The 19,915-nt window shown below is 37.4% G+C and overlaps 3 protein-coding genes across 9 annotated transcripts; 2 read left to right on the top strand and 1 right to left on the bottom strand.

The window, feature by feature from the left end:
• Positions 1–1,804: 1,804 nt before the first annotated feature.
• On the bottom strand, positions 1,805–15,750 carry LOC5507520 (serine palmitoyltransferase 1). Of its 2 annotated transcripts, none has more exons than XM_032376166.2 (15): positions 15,480–15,750; positions 15,114–15,224; positions 14,078–14,175; positions 13,759–13,852; positions 12,922–12,994; positions 12,670–12,802; positions 11,493–11,622; positions 11,327–11,416; positions 11,136–11,243; positions 10,921–11,016; positions 10,029–10,125; positions 9,749–9,803; positions 9,467–9,581; positions 9,149–9,222; positions 1,805–2,202 (listed from the first exon to the last, which is right to left on the bottom strand). In XM_032376166.2, exons 1-15 carry the CDS (start codon positions 15,609–15,611, stop codon positions 2,184–2,186), a joined length of 1,425 nt encoding a protein of 474 aa, XP_032232057.1. In that variant the 5' UTR covers positions 15,612–15,750; the 3' UTR covers positions 1,805–2,183. The 2 variants fall into 2 exon arrangements, with proteins under 2 accessions (XP_032232057.1, XP_001628145.2); XM_001628095.3 differs by lacking the exon at positions 1,805–2,202 and adding an exon at positions 7,843–8,682 and having other exon boundaries at positions 15,480–15,749.
• On the top strand, positions 2,057–7,871 carry LOC5507525 (uroporphyrinogen decarboxylase). Its single transcript, XM_048724467.1, has 10 exons — positions 2,057–2,190; positions 3,168–3,253; positions 3,887–3,949; positions 4,624–4,704; positions 5,650–5,766; positions 5,874–6,035; positions 6,476–6,604; positions 6,943–7,043; positions 7,140–7,203; positions 7,402–7,871. Exons 1-10 carry the CDS (start codon positions 2,061–2,063, stop codon positions 7,582–7,584), a joined length of 1,116 nt encoding a protein of 371 aa, XP_048580424.1. The 5' UTR covers positions 2,057–2,060; the 3' UTR covers positions 7,585–7,871.
• Positions 15,751–15,828: 78 nt separating the features above from the next.
• On the top strand, positions 15,829–19,853 carry LOC5507519 (zinc finger Ran-binding domain-containing protein 2). Of its 6 annotated transcripts, none has more exons than XM_048724480.1 (11): positions 15,829–15,954; positions 16,031–16,083; positions 16,923–17,028; positions 17,160–17,242; positions 17,607–17,683; positions 17,842–17,889; positions 17,978–18,097; positions 18,195–18,280; positions 18,696–18,875; positions 19,383–19,452; positions 19,586–19,853. In XM_048724480.1, the coding sequence occupies exons 1-10, from the start codon at positions 15,899–15,901 to the stop codon at positions 19,417–19,419; spliced, it is 846 nt and encodes a 281-aa protein (XP_048580437.1). In that variant the 5' UTR covers positions 15,829–15,898; the 3' UTR covers positions 19,420–19,452; positions 19,586–19,853. The 6 variants fall into 6 exon arrangements, 4 of the variants coding, with proteins under 4 accessions (XP_048580437.1, XP_048580432.1, XP_032232066.2 ...); XM_048724475.1 differs by having other exon boundaries at positions 16,905–17,028; positions 18,198–18,280; XM_032376175.2 differs by having other exon boundaries at positions 16,905–17,028.
• The last annotated feature ends 62 nt before the right edge of the window (positions 19,854–19,915 follow it).

Raw genomic sequence — 19,915 nt, 5'->3', positions numbered from 1 at the left:
TACAAATTATGGTTTGCAAGAATGGGGTTTACAAATTATGGTTTGCAAGAATGGGGTTTACAAATTATGGTTTGCAAGAATGCGGTTTACAAATTATGGTTTGCAAGAATGTGGTTTACAAATTATGGTTTGCAAGAATGGGGTTTACAAATTATGGTTTGCGAGAATGGGGTTTACAAATTATGGTTTGCAAGAATGGGGTTTACAAATTATGGTTTGCAAGAATGGGGTTTACAAATTATGGTTTGCAAGAATGGGGTTTACAAATTATGGTTTGCAAGAATGCGGTTTACAAATTATGGTTTGCAAGAATGCGGTTTACAAATTATGGTTTGCAAGAATGGGGTTTACAAATTATGGTTTGCAAGAATGGGGTTTACAAATTATGGTTTGCAAGAATGGGGTTTACAAATTATGGTTTGCAAGAATGGGGTTTACAAATTATGGTTTGCAAGAATGGGGTTTACAAATTATGGTTTGCAAGAATGGGGTTTACAAATTATGGTTTGCAAAAATGGGGTTTACAAATTATGGTTTGCAAGAATGGGGTTTACAAATTATGGTTTGCAAGAATGGGGTTTACAAATTATGGTTTGCAAGAATGGGGTTTACAAATTATGGTTTGCAAGAATGCGGTTTACAAATTATGGTTTGCAAGAATGGGGTTTACAAATTATGGTTTGCAAGAATGGGGTTTACAAATTATGGTTTGCAAGAATGGGGTTTACAAATTATGGTTTGCAAGAATGGGGTTTACAAATTATGGTTTGCAAGAATGGGGTTTACAAATTATGGTTTGCAAGAATGGGGTTTACAAATTATGGTTTGCAAGAATGGAGTTTACAAATTATGGTTTGCAAGAATGGGGTTTACAAATTATGGTTTGCAAGAATGGGGTTTACAAATTATGGTTTGCAAGAATGGGGTTTACAAATTATGGTTTGCAAGAATGGGTTTACAAATTATGGTTTGCAAGAATGGGGTTTACAAATTTTGGTTTGCAAGAATGGGGTTTACAAATTATGGTTTGCAAGAATGGGGTTTACAAATTATGGTTTGCAAGAATGGGGTTTACAAATTATGGTTTGCAAAAATGGGGTTTACAAATTATGGTTTGCAAGAATGGGGTTTACAAATTATGGTTTGCAAGAATGGGGTTTACAAATTATGGTTTGCAAGAATGGGGTTTACAAATTATGGTTTGCAAGAATGCGGTTTACAAATTATGGTTTGCAAGAATGGGGTTTACAAATTATGGTTTGCAAGAATGGGGTTTACAAATTATGGTTTGCAAGAATGGGGTTTACAAATTATGGTTTGCAAGAATGGGGTTTACAAATTATGGTTTGCAAGAATGGGGTTTACAAATTATGGTTTGCAAGAATGGGGTTTACAAATTATGGTTTGCAAGAATGGAGTTTACAAATTATGGTTTGCAAGAATGGGGTTTACAAATTATGGTTTGCAAGAATGGGGTTTACAAATTATGGTTTGCAAGAATGGGGTTTACAAATTATGGTTTGCAAGAATGGGTTTACAAATTATGGTTTGCAAGAATGGGGTTTACAAATTTTGGTTTGCAAGAATGGGGTTTACAAATTATGGTTTGCAAGAATGGGGTTTACAAATTATGGTTTGCAAGAATGGGGTTTACAAATTATGCTTGAAAGTTCCAGGGACAGTTCTTGCGCCACGTGGTAGTGACTGGGATTACGCAACGTAACTTGACCTGGTTTCGTAATCAAAGATGGAGAGCGCGTCGCAAACAAGGCACATTTTAGCCAAATTAGAGGGAAATTCGTGGTAGAGGGAAATTCGTGGTTTATTATCAGAGTTTTGCCTAACAAACCTACCGCCCCTGAAGGGGTCACTAATCTGCTGTTTAATCGTGGGTTTGCTGTGTACTAGACTCAATCCCCGCTCGGTCAAATCTCTGCATGGTCTTCGATCAATCATAATATTCTTTCCAGCTGTGATTCCAAGACGATTTCCACACGAGCTGCACTCCTCCACTGTATTCTTTCAATTCCCTGCCCCACTCAACCTTATAGTTAGTCTCTATGGCGAATCTCGAAGAAAGCAAAGACTTTCCAGCACTGCAAAACGATCGGATATTACGCGCTGCCAAGGGGGAAAGTGTGGATCGTGTTCCGGTATGGGTCATGAGACAAGCGGGACGGTACCTACCAGGTTTGTAAAACACTAAAAAAAAAAAAAAACCGGCATGATATACCCTTTTCGATTGTTTTGTTGTATATAGTATGTATGCATAGTTTCCTGAGAGAGATTCTGGGTTTTATGCAATTCTGCAAAGATGGCCAAAACACAGAAAGCTGATTGGAATAGGACGTGACCAGCTTGACAGGGGAGTTTCTGAATTTGTAAATAAATACTTACTTATTGCATTATTTCTCGATAAGATTTTTATCGAAGAGTTCGTGTAATTTAACAGAGTGCTTTGCTGTCGTTCTGAATGTAGTATTGGTATGAAACAGGGAAACCATAGGGGGTTAGAACGCATGTTCACATTTTACCGACCCCCAGCTGACCTGAGATATAAAATGTGCCCCAGAACAGGCGCAAATAACCTTGAAATGAGTTTCAGCCATCCATATGACATTTCAAATGAAACACACCAGCCAAATTTCCAATTGTTGTCAAGGGTCAGTTATTACAGCAATGGGGAGTCATCCACAATGTCTATTCATTGATATTTTTTAGAATTACCTCTAAGTTTTTTTTTTGTTTTTCAATGGCTAATATGGGCATTATGAATTTCTTAACAGTATCAAATTTTTACTTGCCGTTTTATCCAAACTGAAAAAGCCAAATAACCTATAGTCATATGTTTGGAATTGTCCTGCAAGTATTGTCCTGTCTGGAAAAAAAAAATAAAGTAAAAGCTGATCAAAACATTTGCTAGGCCCAAAATTAATGTAGTTTACCCCCTCACCAGAAAAGTTTCACAGATTCTAAAATAAGGCACTGCTCTAGCTACTTTGCAAAATTTTAGGAGTAATGGGTACAGGTGTATGCAGGATACCTGTAAAATGAACAATGTAATTTACTGCATGCTCTAATCTCAAATTACATTGGATTATTTAATATTTAAAACCCATACACCTAGCTTGGTCTTCTCCTTCAAACAAACTTATTTTTCACTTCAGAGTTTCGGAAATTTAAAGAAGAAAATGGAGCAGACTTTTTCAAGATTGTGCAGACACCAGAAATGGCTTGTGAACTAACTTTACAGGTAATCACAAAAGGAAGGTTGCGTCTCTGCTTTTGGATCTTACTAATGGGCATGTGTGTAACCACAGAAGGAAGAGGCAGGCAGATTGGTTGCAACAGTATATTTATTAGACTTTTTTAACTTATTACTCAAAACAACCAGCTTTCACGATTTTGGGATAATAGAATCAAGCAAAACAAGTGAAATTAAAATGTGCTGTAATCATCAAAACTGAAACAATTTGGAACAGAAAGATGCATGGGCTAAATTTAGTTTCATAAAAATCTATAAATACAGGTTCAACTCAACCACTTACCATACTTTATGAACCTTAGATGACTAAATAGACAAAGTGTTTCCATAAAGCTTATTAAACGGCCAATATTCCCCCAGAGGCTTCTTGTGCATTCACTTAATATCATGCATCCTAATTTTCGCGACACTTAATTTTCGTGTCACTTTATTTTCGCAAATCTTTTAATGTCATGACATTTGCGAAATTAAAGTGACGCGAAAATTAAATAAGGTATGTCCATGCCTATCACCCCTTCCATCAATCCTGTGGTGCTGTTGGAGTTCAGCTCCCCCCCTTATGCTGAAACTTTTAGTCCTCTTTTAGTCCACTTATTGATCTATTATCTGTTATAATTGCAGCCCATCCGAAGGTATGATCTGGATTCAGCCATCATATTCTCTGATATTTTAGTTATACCCCAGGTATGTATAACCACATATGTATCACCCTGTTTACTAATATGAATAACACTTCATTTTTATATATTAGATTTTTCATTGCCTTGTTGTGCTGTTTATTCGGGGTTATTGGATATATGAGAGTAGATTTAAACTCATTATCCCTAAATTCAGTCAGATTATCAAATAACTACACAATGCTGCCAAAATGATAGGTTTTATACAACCTTGCCAGCACAAGTAGCAGATGCAACTGACAAATGACAATTCTATGCCAAAATAGTGGGTTTTATAAAACCTTGCCAGCACAAGTAGCAGACGCAACTGACAAATGGTAATTCTATGACCAAAATTAAACAATGGATTTAGATATATTTTGCTTAATGCAGAGAAAGATGTACATTTATAATGATTTTTATTATATTAACAAGTATCCATTGAAGACCATAAGTTTATTTATAACTTCAATATTCACGAATGACCAGTACCCATTTGGTAGCCTTTTGGTCCTACAACTTTCCCTTTACATGTGACAAAGTGTGGAATCCATTTGAGGAAGGCTTTAAACAAGTACATGCTTCAACCCCACACTTTTTGGCAAGACCCCATGCACACTAGGTTTAGCCAGGGAGTTGTGTTTGGTTTAGCCTTTGTTTATTGGTCCTTCTCCATTAAAGAAAAATACAATTTATTTTCAGGTGCTTGGGATGACTGTGGAAATGGTGCCGGGCAAGGGTCCCCATTTCCCTGAACCACTGAATGATCCATCTGATATTGAGGTATGTGAAGTATTTTATACATACGCCTTAAAGGCCCATAAGCAACCAAAGCAACATCAGATCGAGGCTCTATTTTGGAATTTGGCAGTTGTCAGAGTTTGCAACCTTGTCTATTTCATATACAGATGGCGACAGGAAAAATTCGCAGTGGCAAAACAGCTTAAAATGGCAAATAATGGCGGGTTTGAGTAGCAGCAACGTCAAGCTACTGTCTTATTTTCAAATCAGAATATTTATTTCAACGAGATTTGTTCTCTCATACAAACTATGTAATAAACATACACTCACCATGAGCCTGGGCTACCTGTGGAAACAGTGGCTGAAAAGCTTTCTTTACCGGCTAAAACAAGATGAAACACGCACCTCAGAGTGTCGGTAGTGAATAATTATGCGTATTATAGTCCTCCAATCAAATCGCTCACAAGACAATGTCGCTATTACAAAACTACAACAATCGCTTTGGTTGCCAATGGGGCTTTAAGCTGCCGCCTTTTAATTTAGAATATGGCCACAAGTCTTTCTCTTATATAGCCACAATAATCTGGAGCGAAACACCAGTTAAAGTGAGGAAGGCAAAAGACCTCCCCTCTTTTAACGCTTGCTACGGGCCCAAATGGGCCAATAGGTTTTTTAATTGTAACCATATCTTAGTTAGAATAGTTTATTAAAATATACATAGCTTTATAATTTTAAAATATTATTCAAATATACATTACTCCTGTAAATAGTCTTATCATTCATTTTATTTCCTTTTTTTATTTCAGGTACACATTATAACGAGCCTCTGGCTCTTAGGTGGTGTTTTTACGTGGTTAAATAAACTATTATTATTATTTAATTATACAGAGATCCATTAGAACCTCAACAACTTCTAATAAAATAGTTTCTGTTTGATTTTTTTCTTGTTAACCTATTTAAATTATTGAATAATTGTTCTCCTTGCAGAAATTAAATCAAAATGCAAATATATCTGAAGGCCTCGGCTATGTGTACAGAGCTATCACTCTCACAAGACACAAGCTTGAAGGCAAAGTTCCCCTTTTCGGGTTCACAGGAGCACCGGTATTTGCAATGGAATTTCTTTGAATTGAAGTACATGCAATTAATAAATGACAGTTCAATGCAATTTGTTGTTTAACTATCTTCTGTATATTCCAAACTTTATTTAGTGGACACTTATGTCCTACATGATCGAGGGTGGTGGCAGTACAAACTTCACCAAGAGCAGGAAGTGGTTGTATGCTCACATGGAGGCAAGCAGCAAGCTGTTACAGATACTAACAGATGCTGTTGTCGAGCATTTGGTGCTTCAAGCCAGAGCAGGAGCACAGGTTAGCATATTATTTAGCCAGTTGATGCTGCAGATTTTAGAGGCAGAGTCTAGAGGTTTGAGTATGGTCTAGCATATATGCCATTATCAATCGTTGTCATGGTATATAGAAGGTGGCCAAGGTGGATAGCTGTGACTTTTTTCATGAGATTAACGTTGTCTGTATTCTATTTACTGTCAGAAATGTGGTCCTTATATTTCACAGGTGACATTGTGTGCTTGGCTGATATTCAGTGAAAGGCAGAGTATTAGGTCCATATACAGGGGCCAATCTTCTTCAAGGGGGAGGGGCTGGCCCCAAGATTCATTTCTGAAACATCTGTCTGAAGGGGATGGGGTGCACCTGGGTCCATTACAATTAGAGTGGGAGGGGAACTTGACCTTCTCAAAGACCCACCAACAGGTTAGATTGGTTCGCAGACATACTTTTCTTTCTGTTAGATTCTGCAAGTGTTTGAATCACACGGGGGGCTTCTTGGCCATGACATGTTCATGCTATTCTCCCTGCCCTACTTGAGACAGATAGCGGAGAAGGTCAAGGAAAAGCTTGGTCCGGATGCAGTGCCTATGGTAAGCACGGCAATTGAATGTCTTTATCATTGTCTTTATCATTTCTCTAAATAATACCTCCATCTTACTACCATTTCAGACTGTGTAAATGGTGCTCACACCAATTGCATAATTATTTCTTCATCATTACCTTAAATAATACTCCCATCTTGCTAACATTTCTGACTGTGTAAATGGTGCTCACACCAATTGCATAATTATTTGTCTTTATCATTTCTCTAAATAATACCCCCTTCTTGCTTCCATTTTAGGCTGTGTAAATGGTGCTCACACCAATTGCATAATTATTTGTCTTCATCATTACCCTAAATAATACTCCAATCTTGCTACCATTTCAGACTGTATTTGCAAAAGGTGCCCATTATGCAATAAAGGAATTGTCCCAGTGTGGATACGATGTTGTTAGTCTAGACTGGACAATGTCTTCAAAGGAAGCAAGGTACTGAAACTATATAATTCCTCTGTAATTTTGCTGTGTGGTTTAAGTTCTCCAAAAACGTTCAGTTGTAATATAGTTATTTTTTTCACCTTACAGGATTGTAGCTCCTACTGTGACCTTACAAGGAAACCTGGATCCTGCTGCACTGTATGGTAGTCATGTAAGTCTGACCCTACCTAATGAGGATGTTTTTTCTTCTAATTTTTTTTTTATATTTTCCACTAGTAATACTGGTGCGGACAGCACAACCAGAGCTGGTCATGGCCAGAGGTTTTATTGCCTCCCCCTTGGTTCTTTTTAGGTTTCATTTGATTCAGGTTATTTCTGCATACTGATATAATCATCTTGACTGTTTTAGGAGGATATTGTCTATGCTGTCAAGGGAATGGTACGTGGATTTGGCATCCAGCGGTACATAGCTAATCTTGGCCATGGCATGCATCCGGACCATGACCCAGACAAACTGAAGACCTTTATTGATACTGTTCACTCATACTCAGAAACTATAAGACAGAGAGGAATATCAGCTTCTCATGATTGATTTTCATCTTGCGTCTTAGCAATTGCAAGCCATATGTAGTAATCAATCTACAGTACATTTACAATGATTTACAAGCAAAAGATAGTATTATTATCACTGTTTATAACAGTCCCTCCTCAGCCATACCTTATTAATATGAAAGAATTTCAATCATGCAACTTGACTTGATAGCCTTCATGATTTAGGAGCTTCATGTCTGTGCTTTATAGATTATTACTAGTTTATAATTATAAAATACAATAACATCAATAACTTAACAATTTTCAAATAAAGATTTATTTCATATATCAGATGTTTCATTTCTTAAAGAACTCGGTTTATTATTAGTGGAACTTCAAATATGATACATCATTATGGAACATCATATTTTTTACATTGCTAATAATGTCTTTATTGAAACGAAAAGGTGAAACAGTAAAAATACTTTTTTCTATATATAGGAACTGTAAGTGCCATATAGTTGAGTATCTATAATACAGTGCTTTGCATACAATTATTGCTGTTTACTCTCCTTTCTTTTATTCTCCTCTCCAATCCTTTCAATGACCAATGATATTACATACTGCAGTATAGATTTTTTTAAGAAAACAACAAACAATATGCAAAAATAACAACCATCCGCATACCTCTGCAACCTCCCTTGAGGCTTAAGAATTTTTTGGGGAGGGGAGGGTTATATCATTTTTTTGGGGAGGGGTTGGTATACACTCGCAGACGTCTGCCGAGTAGAAAGCTCTCATGCAAAATCCACTTATAGATCCCTTGAGGGTGTAAGATTAATTGCGCTACACGAGGGAATTATTGTTAAAATCATTTTAATAGAAAATAGGCAAAATGTTGATTTTCCATGGAATATCTTTGCAGAAGTAAAAAAAAAGTTGCTAAAAAGCACATCTGGTGCTCAATGTGAGAGAGCGGGAGAAGGAGTCCAAAATCTCCAGGGAGAGATGACAGGTGTGCCAAGGGACACTGCAAAGACACTGCAAAGGTTCTCTGCCAGCCTATCCTCCTAATATACTGTCTGCTGCATTCTTGATAACCTGAGCAGCACTATGAATTTCTGTTTCTGTTAGATCCACATTGACTGTAATGCGAATGCTGAAAAGCATATAAAAGTAAAAATTACTCAAGTTCACTTTTTGTGAAGATTGGTACTGTAATTGTTTGAACAAGCAAAGCAGTGCTTATCAAACTTTCATGCCCCAAATAAGGCACATATATGGGGGAGGCTCTGATTTCGAACCCATTTTATTGCTAAGGTAAAAATGCTTTTTTTTTATGATGTGCGGGGAGGGGGGGGGGGGGAGGATAAATAATACAAGTGAAAAATTTTATACAATTTAAAATATACACATATATGTGTATATTTTGTGTATGTGTCTTATACTGGAATATTAATTTACAGTAAAACTTGAAAAAACTATCCTTGACATAATGATAATCTTGTAATCACAATTCCAGGTCCTGTGATTTGAACATTCTTTTGACAAAACATTAACAATTTTAAAAATTCAAGGTTCACTGTAGATTGAATAGCACAGCCATAAAAAGATAAATGACATACCTTGGCTCAACAGGAAAGGTCTCTTGGTCCTTCAAGTACCTTGCAATAGTCAGGGCCACTTTCTCTTCAAACGCCTGTTAAGCAATGACAAAAATTCCATAGTCAAGGTCACAGTTGGCTCAATTTCAAGCAGACATCAGGTGTTGTGGTGAAACGATCCTCTGCCCCAAACGTGTGGATGCTTGTACTGTGGACTCTAGGGTCACAGCTTGCTACTGCATTATTTGTGAAGGGATTGGAGGTAGGAGTAGTACAATAAGAGCACCCTGGTTCCCAATTTGTCTGTAACTTGGAGACGAAAGCAATTGCTTCACTGACCTTGTCAACAATCTTTTTGAGCAATCTTTCATCCTCTGTGCTACCCTTGGTGTGAGCAACTCTCAGATGAATGATAGGAGAATCTCTTTCTCCGTCAATTCGCAAGCCCTTGATTCTGTTGACATCAGAACAGCAAAATGTCATGAAAATAAGGAAGCATAGCTTTAAAAAAGATTATGCCATATTACAGGTTATAGTAATCATATTATTTTTAATTTTTTTAAAACTCAATAGACTTGTCTTTTATTGCTTTCAAGAAAGGTAAAAATTACTTGTACTAACCCTTTCAACTCTTGGTGGAAAAGTCTTGCCTTCATCTGAAGATCATTAAACATACCTAACAAAAAACAACAACAAATATTTTTGTATTATGCAGATAAAAAGTCAAATAGCTGTTTGTGTGATTTTTTCATCTAAATCATCTTTTGTTATGGTCAATGATCAAATTGGGGTCTAGGGCTGTCAAAAAAGCCACACTTTTCTAAAATCCTGTGACCCATTTATTTGTGATGTTCTGGATCTGATTGCTGTAAAAGGGAACCTGGTATATACATATACTAACCATCTTTTTCCTCCATAATGTCAAGAGCTTCAATAGCAGCAGTAGCTAGCATTGGTGGCAGAGAGGCAGAAAAGCAATAGCCAGCACCAGATAATCTCTGCAAATAAACAGATTTTTACTCAAGAAAACATTGAGTTCAAAGTATATGTGAGCTATGGTTGCCATCACCTCCTTAGCTTCCTTAAAGGTTGGTTCTCACTTGGACGTAAGCGCAAGCGGAGCGCATGTAGTTAACATGTTGTTAACTTAAGCGCAAGAGAACACAACTGCTTGATTCTCTTGCGCTTGTGTTTGACCGATTCTCGTTTGTGTTGTGCTTCCGTTTGGGACTGCTTCCTAGTGAGAACCAACCTTAAAGGGGTACTTGCACAGCCGAACAGTGATTCTTATTGTAAATTCAGTTAAGCTCAAAAACAGCCAAAATCTATCCTGGGTACCAGAGGCTCAAGCTTCATCTGTTTACGAGTCAGCACATAGTAAACGAACCAAGCTCGAGACTCTGTTATTCCACTTGGTTTTGGCTACCCAGGGTAGCCAAAACCAAGTGGTATAACAAAAAGAAACATGCAGATATAAAATATTACCACATCACATCCAGTGGTTGGAAATGTGAAAATCTTGAAATTGCATAGCGCAATCCAACTATGGTAGGTCTCCCACACACTTATAATACATTTCACGATAAATAGGTCCCTTTCTATGTATTGCACTTGGATTAAGTAAACAGGAATTTTACATTCTTTTGTGGCGCATTCTTTCATAATTTTCTTTCAACAAGAATGCAAGTGCCTCTTTAAGCTGTTGTCTTGATGGATTACCTGTTTATAAACCTTTTGATAGCACTATCACGACTGAAAATCCTGGTTACACCCCTAATGTATTACGTACATACCTGGTGATCTACTACAAAAGATGTTCCACAGCAGAATCCCCCAATAGTTGCCAAGGAGTTCTCCATGGAGACAGATATCAAGTCCACATCATCAACCTGTAGGCAAAAACCAATGGTTATCACTAAGAAGAAAACATGAAAGCATTCAAATAAAGGATGCAGTAGCTGACAAGAATATAACAAGGAACACACATTGTAACATAAAAATTGCTTACAGGGATATCATAATACTCTGTTACGCCTCTGCCCGTCTTTCCAAGAACACCAAAGGAACAGCTCTCATCTACTAGAATTCTGACTTTATACTTCTTTTTCAGCTCCAACTGAGGTTTTGATAAAAAAGAAAACACAGATGCTATTTTGAGACAATCGTGACTGTGATAACAGCCTTGAAAAAGTGACATACCAATTTTGGCAATGGTGCTATTGTACCATGATTGATATACAACCCCTCGACAATAAGGAATCTTCTTGTAACACTTCCCTTCTTGGGGTTCTGAAGACAAAAAAAATCAGATGATTGCTCTTATTTTACCTATCATAATGTTGAAAATGAATTTAACTATTTGGACCTTTCTGTCTTTTTCTTGCTGCTCCTTGAGAAGCCGCTCAAGGTCATCCATATCATTATGTTCAAACCACATCACCCTACTACGAGATGCCGTCACACCTTGCTGGATAGCAAAGCACACACCCTTATCACTATATCGAGAAGAAACATACAGATTAGAAAAATATTCTTTCATAAAGCCAGTTTAGCAATATTCTAGTTAAAATTTATTTGTGCCAACTGTTTCTGTTGAGCTGTTTGCAAATACATACAGAGGAACCTGGATTTTGCTATGTGCCTCGGGAAAAAGAAAATGTACCGTAAAATCGAGGTATTGTTAGAAAGAGGTCCTTGGTTTTACGATATAAAGGAAAATCCATAGAAAATATCGCAAGGTCGGGTTGATTATCAACTTTTACAAAATAATGATCAACTTTTACAAAATAATAATATTGTAACTGTACTCTGTGTAAGACTGTACAGTTACTTTCTGTAAACTGTAATCTGCATTTAACAAGAGACTTTAAAGTCAAGAAAACTGATTAACTGTACTGTACGTGTGTGGTGTCTTGAGTTTTTTCTCTTTGTTGATAGACAGAATCAGTAATATTTTTGTATCGAGGTCAAAATTACGCTTGGGAGAACAGATTTGTACCGTAAAATCGAGAATATCGTTGTATAGGTAATTTCTCATACATTTTATTGTATTTCCGCCGGGAGAAAGGAACGTCATCATAAAATCGAGGTTCGTTTCATTTGGCTAAAAGGAGATCTAGCAGGTATAAAGCAAAATTAACTTATTTTCTAGCTATAAATTTAAATAAATTACAAAGCAAAAAAAGGACAAAGAAAATAAAAATACAAATCAAACATTGATGCAAAAATGGGAAAAAAAAAATCTAATTTGTCAAAACTATGGTTTCCAGCACTGTATATTACAGTATGATTTATTAGTCCACGTGTCTAGTGGAATACAAATCCGAACTATAACTTAGCTATAACTTTACATAAATTACAAAGAATGGACAGACAAAGAAAATAAAAATACAAATAAAACACTATAAAAAAATGGGAAATAGATCAAATTTGTCAAAAACTATGGCTTCCAGCACTGTATATTACAGTATGATTTATTAGTCCACATCTCTAGTGAATTTCAAACCCAACTATTGGGACTAGTCAGCTTGCAGGGGACTCACCAGAACAATACATCTCCTCTCTTGGAGTATGCTGGGATTGCACTTGCAACAGTAGAGAAGCCATAGGAATACAGGATAGCTTCTTCTGTGTGCATGAACTTGGCTAAACGCTCTTCGAGGTGTAGGTGAACATCTTAAAAAAAATCACTTGGTTAAGAAACATATAGCTTACTGAAGGAGAGTTTCCTGAAGAAGTCTTCGCACTCTCTAAGGAGGATCACCTAGTAATATAGAATAGGCACAGTTGATTACCTATTGAGCCATAAAATCCTCTCGGCCCACAAGAGCCAACACCATATTTGCGAAGTGTGTCTATTGCAGAACTCTGGAAATTATGACAAAGCAAAATTAAACATAATGTGCAGTTATTAGAGAGTAGCATAACACAGTGATGCAGGCTTCACTTCTCAAGAAATAGAAACAGGTTTTTAACCCCATTGACCTGCATTGAGGGGGGTGGGGTAAAAAACAACTGGTGATGGTGGGGCTTACACATTCTTGTAGAGAGAGAGAGAGAGGGGGGGGGGAGGGAGGGGTTCAATCAGAGATATTTGACAAGCCCTTGATAAGAATTCCCCACGTTTTGGCGGTTAAGGTATTAAAGAAAAATCAGGGGTCAAAAAATAGATTCTCTCGAAAGTACTGTACCTCTATTAATAGGTGACCCCCTGGACTTTGTCGGGGGGGGGGGGGGGGTGTGGACAGGCATGGTCATTATTTCTGTTGTCCCAAGACCTGTCAGATAGTCTTATTCTTTCTTGATTTTAATGCATATGACATGCATTTCGTAACACGGGAAGTAGATAGCAAAATATTTAAAAGTGGCGCAGCTAGATTTTTCAAGGTGGACCCAGTTTAGCCTCCCTTGGTACCTTAAGTGAAGTGTGTCCCCCCCACCTTACTGTAGATGAATGCCTGTAGAGACTGACTTATAATTGTCTGATATAAATGTTACATACTATATATAATTATAAAACTTATAATTGTCTGATATAAATGTTACACACACATACTACAAATCCAGTGTGCTAGCATGTTTGACCAAACAAGGCCGTAGACTTCTGAACCGGGCAGTTTGTTAATATATACCTCAATCCGCGGGTTCCCCACAAATCCCAAGAAGTTAAAAGTTGCCAGGTTTAAGCACTCTTGACCATTGACATGGACCTTATGACCTGGTTTCCTGCAATTGAGATTTATTACATAAATAAATTAATCAAATAAATTATTTAACATAAAGAATATTAGAAAACATGCTCCCTGCCACATTAAACATATAACAAGAACATTTTGGCTGTTGTCCATATTTTTCTAGGTATTATAAACATTTCCAAATGTTTTGCCTTAAATTTAGACTGACTGGTCTGACCAGAATTAGGAAGCTATAATGAACAAGGTATTCTCTCACCCATCAATAACTTTGGGAGTGATGACATCTTCAGGATAAGGATGGCTGGATGGCACTAAAGGCTGAGGTTGCCATTCGTCTATCAGCTCCTCTTGTTCCTGTATGGTCAATTCATTTCTATTTTAAGTACCTTATTACACACAGTACCTTATTACACTCAATCCCCAAAAGGCTTCTTGTGTACTCACGTAATTTTAACGCGTCCTAATTTTCGCGTCCCTTTAATATTGTAAATATCGCGATTTAAAAAAATTCGTGAAAAATAAAGTGCCGCGAAAATTAGGATGCGTGAAAATTAAGTGAGTACACAAGAAGCCTTTTGGGGATTATTGGCTGTTTAATAAGCTTTGTGGAAACACAAAGTTAGTAATCTAATGTACATATAGTACGGTAAGGAGTTGAGTTGGACTTGTATTTATAGATTTTTATGAAACAAAAATTGGCCTATGCATCTTTTTGTTACAAATTGTTTCAGTTTTGCTTGATATTATTATTATTCCAAAATCGTGAAATCGTGAAAATAGTGATCTGGTTTTTACAAAAATAGGAAAATCGCAAAAATAAAGTGTTGCCAAATATCGCCATCCCAAAATCGCGAAATTTTGTGTAATGAGGAACAGGGCCCTAGCTAGAAAACTTTGTTCAGGGGGGCAAGCCACAGATATTGTCTTTTCTAAATCATACCAAATTTACCAAGAGGCAGCTGCATGCATGGATGCATTGATAGAAGAAAAGAAAAAAAAACAATTCCTCCAGAGTATATGTAACATCCAAGGGCGATCTAGCTTTTGGCTAAAGGGGGGGTTTGGCTCAGTGACTAAGGTGGAATGGGTAATTGTTTTAGTTACATATGGCTTTTTAGTAGCCCAAAGGGAGGGAGTTAAACCTCCTAAACCCTCCCCCCAAGATCCGCTACTGACATCTAGAGCTGACAACTCTCCATGTCAACACTGTTATAGGGGAGAGAAGGCAAGGGAAGTTATCATTACCCAAAGAGATTTAGGTAGTCCCTCTTTTTTCATTATCATATACAAACCTTTTCTGTTAGCTCCAAAGACAGCTCTCTGAAGCGATAACTCTTTGAGAGTAGCAACCATAATATCCATAGAACAAGGGCGATCTCGAACAAGACATGATAGAACGGGACCTGTGAAGGGAAGCGAATATTATCATCACATTGCATCAAATAGGAATGGATTAGAGGCAAATCAACAACTTGGCGACGGTGTAACACCTTGTGCTGACAATAACCCGCATCGTGTGATGTAAGTAGAAACAAACAAGGATATTATAATGTAAGTATAGGCACCCATACCATGTCAATATCATGCTTCGCAATTTTAATGCCGAAAAACATTTGAGACTATGGTCGAAAATTACATTAATTTCAGAGCAATATTACCTTGGTGTAGAACTCTAATATCTCTATGCCTTGTGTGAAGTAGATAGTAAAGTAAGATAAGTGAGACCAGTAATAAGATGGGTGATATCCTGAAACTTCTGGCGCACAATGTTCTCCGCTTGTGTCCGCCATGTTGAATACGCCCAAATACGGTAAAGGGGGCCTGGAACTAGGAAGCCCTACGCATAAAATGCGCGCAATCGTTGATAGATGGCTATTTTTCTATAAGTCTCTTTTCAGATAATAAAGTGACATTTAAAAAAAATCAAAGTTACCTAAAATGCATCTAATGTAAAAGAAAAAGAAAATATAACGTTTCTTTTAAATTGATCCCCAGTCTTCTCCGAGCGCGCGATTCCCTTGATGCCTAGCGCACCCACCAGACCACAACTTGTTGAAAAAAATAGTGTGTTGCCATCATGGCTTCCTCCAAAATGAAGCTTTCTGATGGCGACTGGGTTTGTCCCGACCCAAAGTAAGTCCTTAACTTTCGACCACATTAGTTTAGTCAATGGATGTTTCTTTTAAGTGTATCTTCACTCGTATTTTAGGTGTGGAAATATGAATTTCGCGCGTAGGAGCTCTTGTAATCGCTGTGGTAGAGGTTAGTGCTATTTTGAACTTTAGAATTCTAATTCTGCTGAGTAAGTATAGTGCCAGTCATACATGCCTTGTTGGAATTGCTAATACTACTTTTTTGTTTTTTTTATGGTGTTCTTGATGTATTTCATTGAATACCTCCGTCGCTTTACCCTTCTTGACTAGTGCAAGAATTATGTATTGTTTGTTGAAATCCTTAGTCGGCTTTATTCATTAAAATCTATCAAATCTATTAACATCTCTGTTTTCTGGCCACTTCCCAAGTAAAATATTACTACATCATCCATGGTGTTAAACCCTATTAAACTTTGTGAATCATTTCATTGAATTGAATCGATAAGATAAAATTCGGAGCGACTACAGAATCCAGGGGTGCTAAAAAACTCACATCTTTTGGCTTCATGGCTCGGCAGTCATTTTATTTACAAACATAGCGGGAGGGCTGTAGGCCATATTACAGCACCACAACAAATAACGCAGTGAGTGGCTGGGCGACTCCGTGGCTTGCCAGTAATTTAGGAACGAGTCATTCAAGAACGAGGAATAATATAGTGATTGGATTGCCGGATCCATGGCTCGCCAATTATTTAGGAACGACCTCACTGCCGAGCCAACAAGGCAGTGGTTATGGTGGTTGACTATAATTTATACTCTCAATTTGACTGCTGAGCCAATGAGCCAGTGGCCAGAGCCAGTTTAGAATTGATCAGTTATCGGCTCTATTGATTGACCAGGCTGGGATACGTGTTGTGTTTGCCAGCCATGTTCTTTCTATGTAAGTTCAGGCCTACCATCTGTTGTCCAATTACTACTATTCATTGTCAGAAATGACATCTTTGGCAGAGAAAAAATGTGTTGATACAATCAAGCTGAGTGGAGTAGAGCTGGGCAAACAAGCTGCATCAAAAAGTGGAGGTCTGTTCAGTGCAGAAGATTGGATTTGTTCAAAGTAAGACACCTTTGAATATTGGTCAATTATCATTCAAAAGATTCTTTTATTCATTTTTAAGATTGGCCCTGTTTCTCAGGATAACAAGCTCCAAATGGAAGTCCAGAAGTTAACATTTTCTGTTTTATCAGGTGTGGCAATGTGAACTGGGCTCGTAGAAACTCCTGTAACATGTGCAACAATGCAAAGTTTTCTAAAGTAGAAGCCAGAACAGGTATGGTGCTATACTGTACACTTCCTATTTACTTGTTATTGCAATGCTACTGTGGCCTGCTACTGTGGCTTGTAATGAGCCCAGGGTTCAAAATATTGGCCCGCTGTTTTCTGGTCTTTGGCGGCTCTTTTTTCTGTATTCCCTTTCCATACATATTTCGAGTATTTCTTTTTCCACAATCCACTAAGCCAACAAAATCTAGCAGATTAAAAAAAAAGTTTTGAACCCTGTGAACCTGATTGAGAATGTTATTTTTGATTTTAAAAAATGTGTGTTATACATGATAAGAAATGGTAAACCATCTGAAAAGCTATTTTTGTAATATGACTCTTCTCTTTGCCGTTGTTATTTGTGTGTCCTTTAGGTTATGGAGGAGGGTATAATGAAAGGGGGACCGTAGAATACAAACCCAAAGAGGAATCAGATGATGAGTATGATGAGGTATGAAATTGAATCTATTAGGCATAGCGACAACAACAGATGAATAGTTATGGCATGCTGGAAAATGTGCCAACTACAACACAGTCAATTATGTTTTCCTTTTGCATTGTTTTAAGATGTTTATTGTATATTACCACCAAGTATTGTCTCTATTTCAGTTTGGTAGAAGGAAAAAGAAAAAGGGTTCCCAGAATGCTGTCACGCAGGTACGCTTTATTTTTATTTGTATGGTTATCTTATGCTATCTTATTGCAAAACTTTAAACTAAAAAAAAAATGTAAATATTTTATGTAGAATGAACCAAAACCTCAAGTGATTGAAAGCAAAAAGGAAATTGAGGAAGAGGATGAAGAAGAAGATGATGAGGATGTTGATGTTTCAAAATACAACCTTGATGATGATGAGGGCGATGAGGTGTGTGCACTTTGCAGTACTTGTTGCTTTTCTTTTGTAAAAGTTTAGTGGTTAAATATGTGATGATATGTTATTCTCTTTTTTTACTTGGTACTAGGATGATGATGATGATGATGCTGATCTATCAAAGTATGCTCTTGATGCCTCCGGTAGTGAAGATGAAGCACCCAAGAAAAAGGGCCGGTAAACATGTATACTTGCACTCCTGTTAATCCCACAACAACACCAAGGTGGGGGAACTTTTTGATAATTTTGTGTAATGTTAAACCTACAGAGGCGTTTGGTTTATGTTACTGTTGTGGTTTGAAATGCTTCTTGGTTTGAAATTGTTAAAACCAGTTTGAAAAAAATTCAAACCAAGAAGCATTTCAAACCACAACAAATGTGGCATGGTTTGAATTTTTTTCAAACTGGTTTTAACAATTTCAAACCAAGAAGCATTTCAAACCACAACATTACTTTTTGGTTTAAATTACTGCTGATAATACCCATGATGCTTTTTTGAACAATATTGCAAAGCATATCAGACATGGCTTGTGTCAAGATTTCTTTAACCTATTCTTGTTTCCTGTTGTCAGTTTTTTATTGTTTCTTTTAGTTCAAGATCATCATCCAGTTCTAGATCCCGTTCACGCTCTCGTTCTCGGTCCCCAAAAAGACGACGTCATGGCAGTCACAGTAGTTCTTCCTCATCTAGCAGAGGCTCATCTCGATCCAGTTTGAGGTCCCGTTCCTCTAGGAGCTCATCCTCAAGATCAAGATCCCCACGGCACAAGAGGTTTGGTGATTGGGCTGAGTTTAATTTGTAATTACTTTCTCCTACCTTCCCTGAGGAGGTAATTGTATAACCTGTCCTAACAATGGAGATTCTAAGGAATTATTTCTGTATAAGAATGGAACATCATAAAACATATGTGAAGAGTAGGTTAATAATTTTTTCCTGCGAACAGCCAAAGTCAACTTTCCAGGATTTGGAAAGTGAATGCTGACTGGCTAATTCGTTTTGCCGCTCTGTGGAGCAGGTGCTCGTGGGGCCTGGGGAAGCGTAGTCCCTAAGAGCGCCGTGTAGGAGGCTATAACCTTGTGTGGTAGTGCAAAAAAGTCCATACATTCCCCACGGAGGAGCTTCCAATATAACTATATAATAAAGAAATTCCCATGGCAGAAATACGGGGGTATAGGGGGGTGTTTCAGGAAAACCTCTCCGCGGAGGGGATAAGGATCATTTCTGGCTTGTACAATACCACATGAACATACTTGTTGTGCATGTTGTTCTTTTTCGTAGAACACGCTCAAGCTCCAGAGAACGGTCTCGGCGTTAGTATGATTGCCCTCAACTCAAGCTGTTAGGTCAAGTAAGTTGGGTACTGTAGTGCATTGCCTGTGCTCTTCTTTGCCGTTGTAACATGCAGGAGTGTAAACTTATGGGTTGTATGGTATGCAATCGTATTGGTTTAAGGAAATAAACTGACTTGGCTACTTCACAAGTTGCTTTGCAGGAGGTCACTATGACTGGCTGTTAGCTGTCGAGTGTAGAGATTTAGCAGGGTTTGAAGAAGCCTTATATAAAGCAAATGTTGCTTCTTCCATGCTCTGCAATACTGTGACAGAACTGGTGCAGTTATCCACTTGGTAGATAATACAAGAAAAAGAAGGCGCCATACTGTAGCTGTGCACTCAGTAATGTCTAAAAGCACAATCTTATTCATAGTCATCTTGTAGTGTTTGGTAAAAATAAAAGCCAAAATTTTTGTGATGTTGTTAGCTTCACTAATAATATATTACAACATACCCAATGATGCCAATAAGCTTGTGACA

This window comes from Nematostella vectensis, chromosome 1 (assembly GCF_932526225.1).
Source record: "Nematostella vectensis chromosome 1, jaNemVect1.1, whole genome shotgun sequence".
Taxonomy (NCBI): Eukaryota; Metazoa; Cnidaria; class Anthozoa; order Actiniaria; family Edwardsiidae; genus Nematostella; species Nematostella vectensis.
This window is presented reverse-complemented; position numbering and strand designations above follow the sequence as displayed.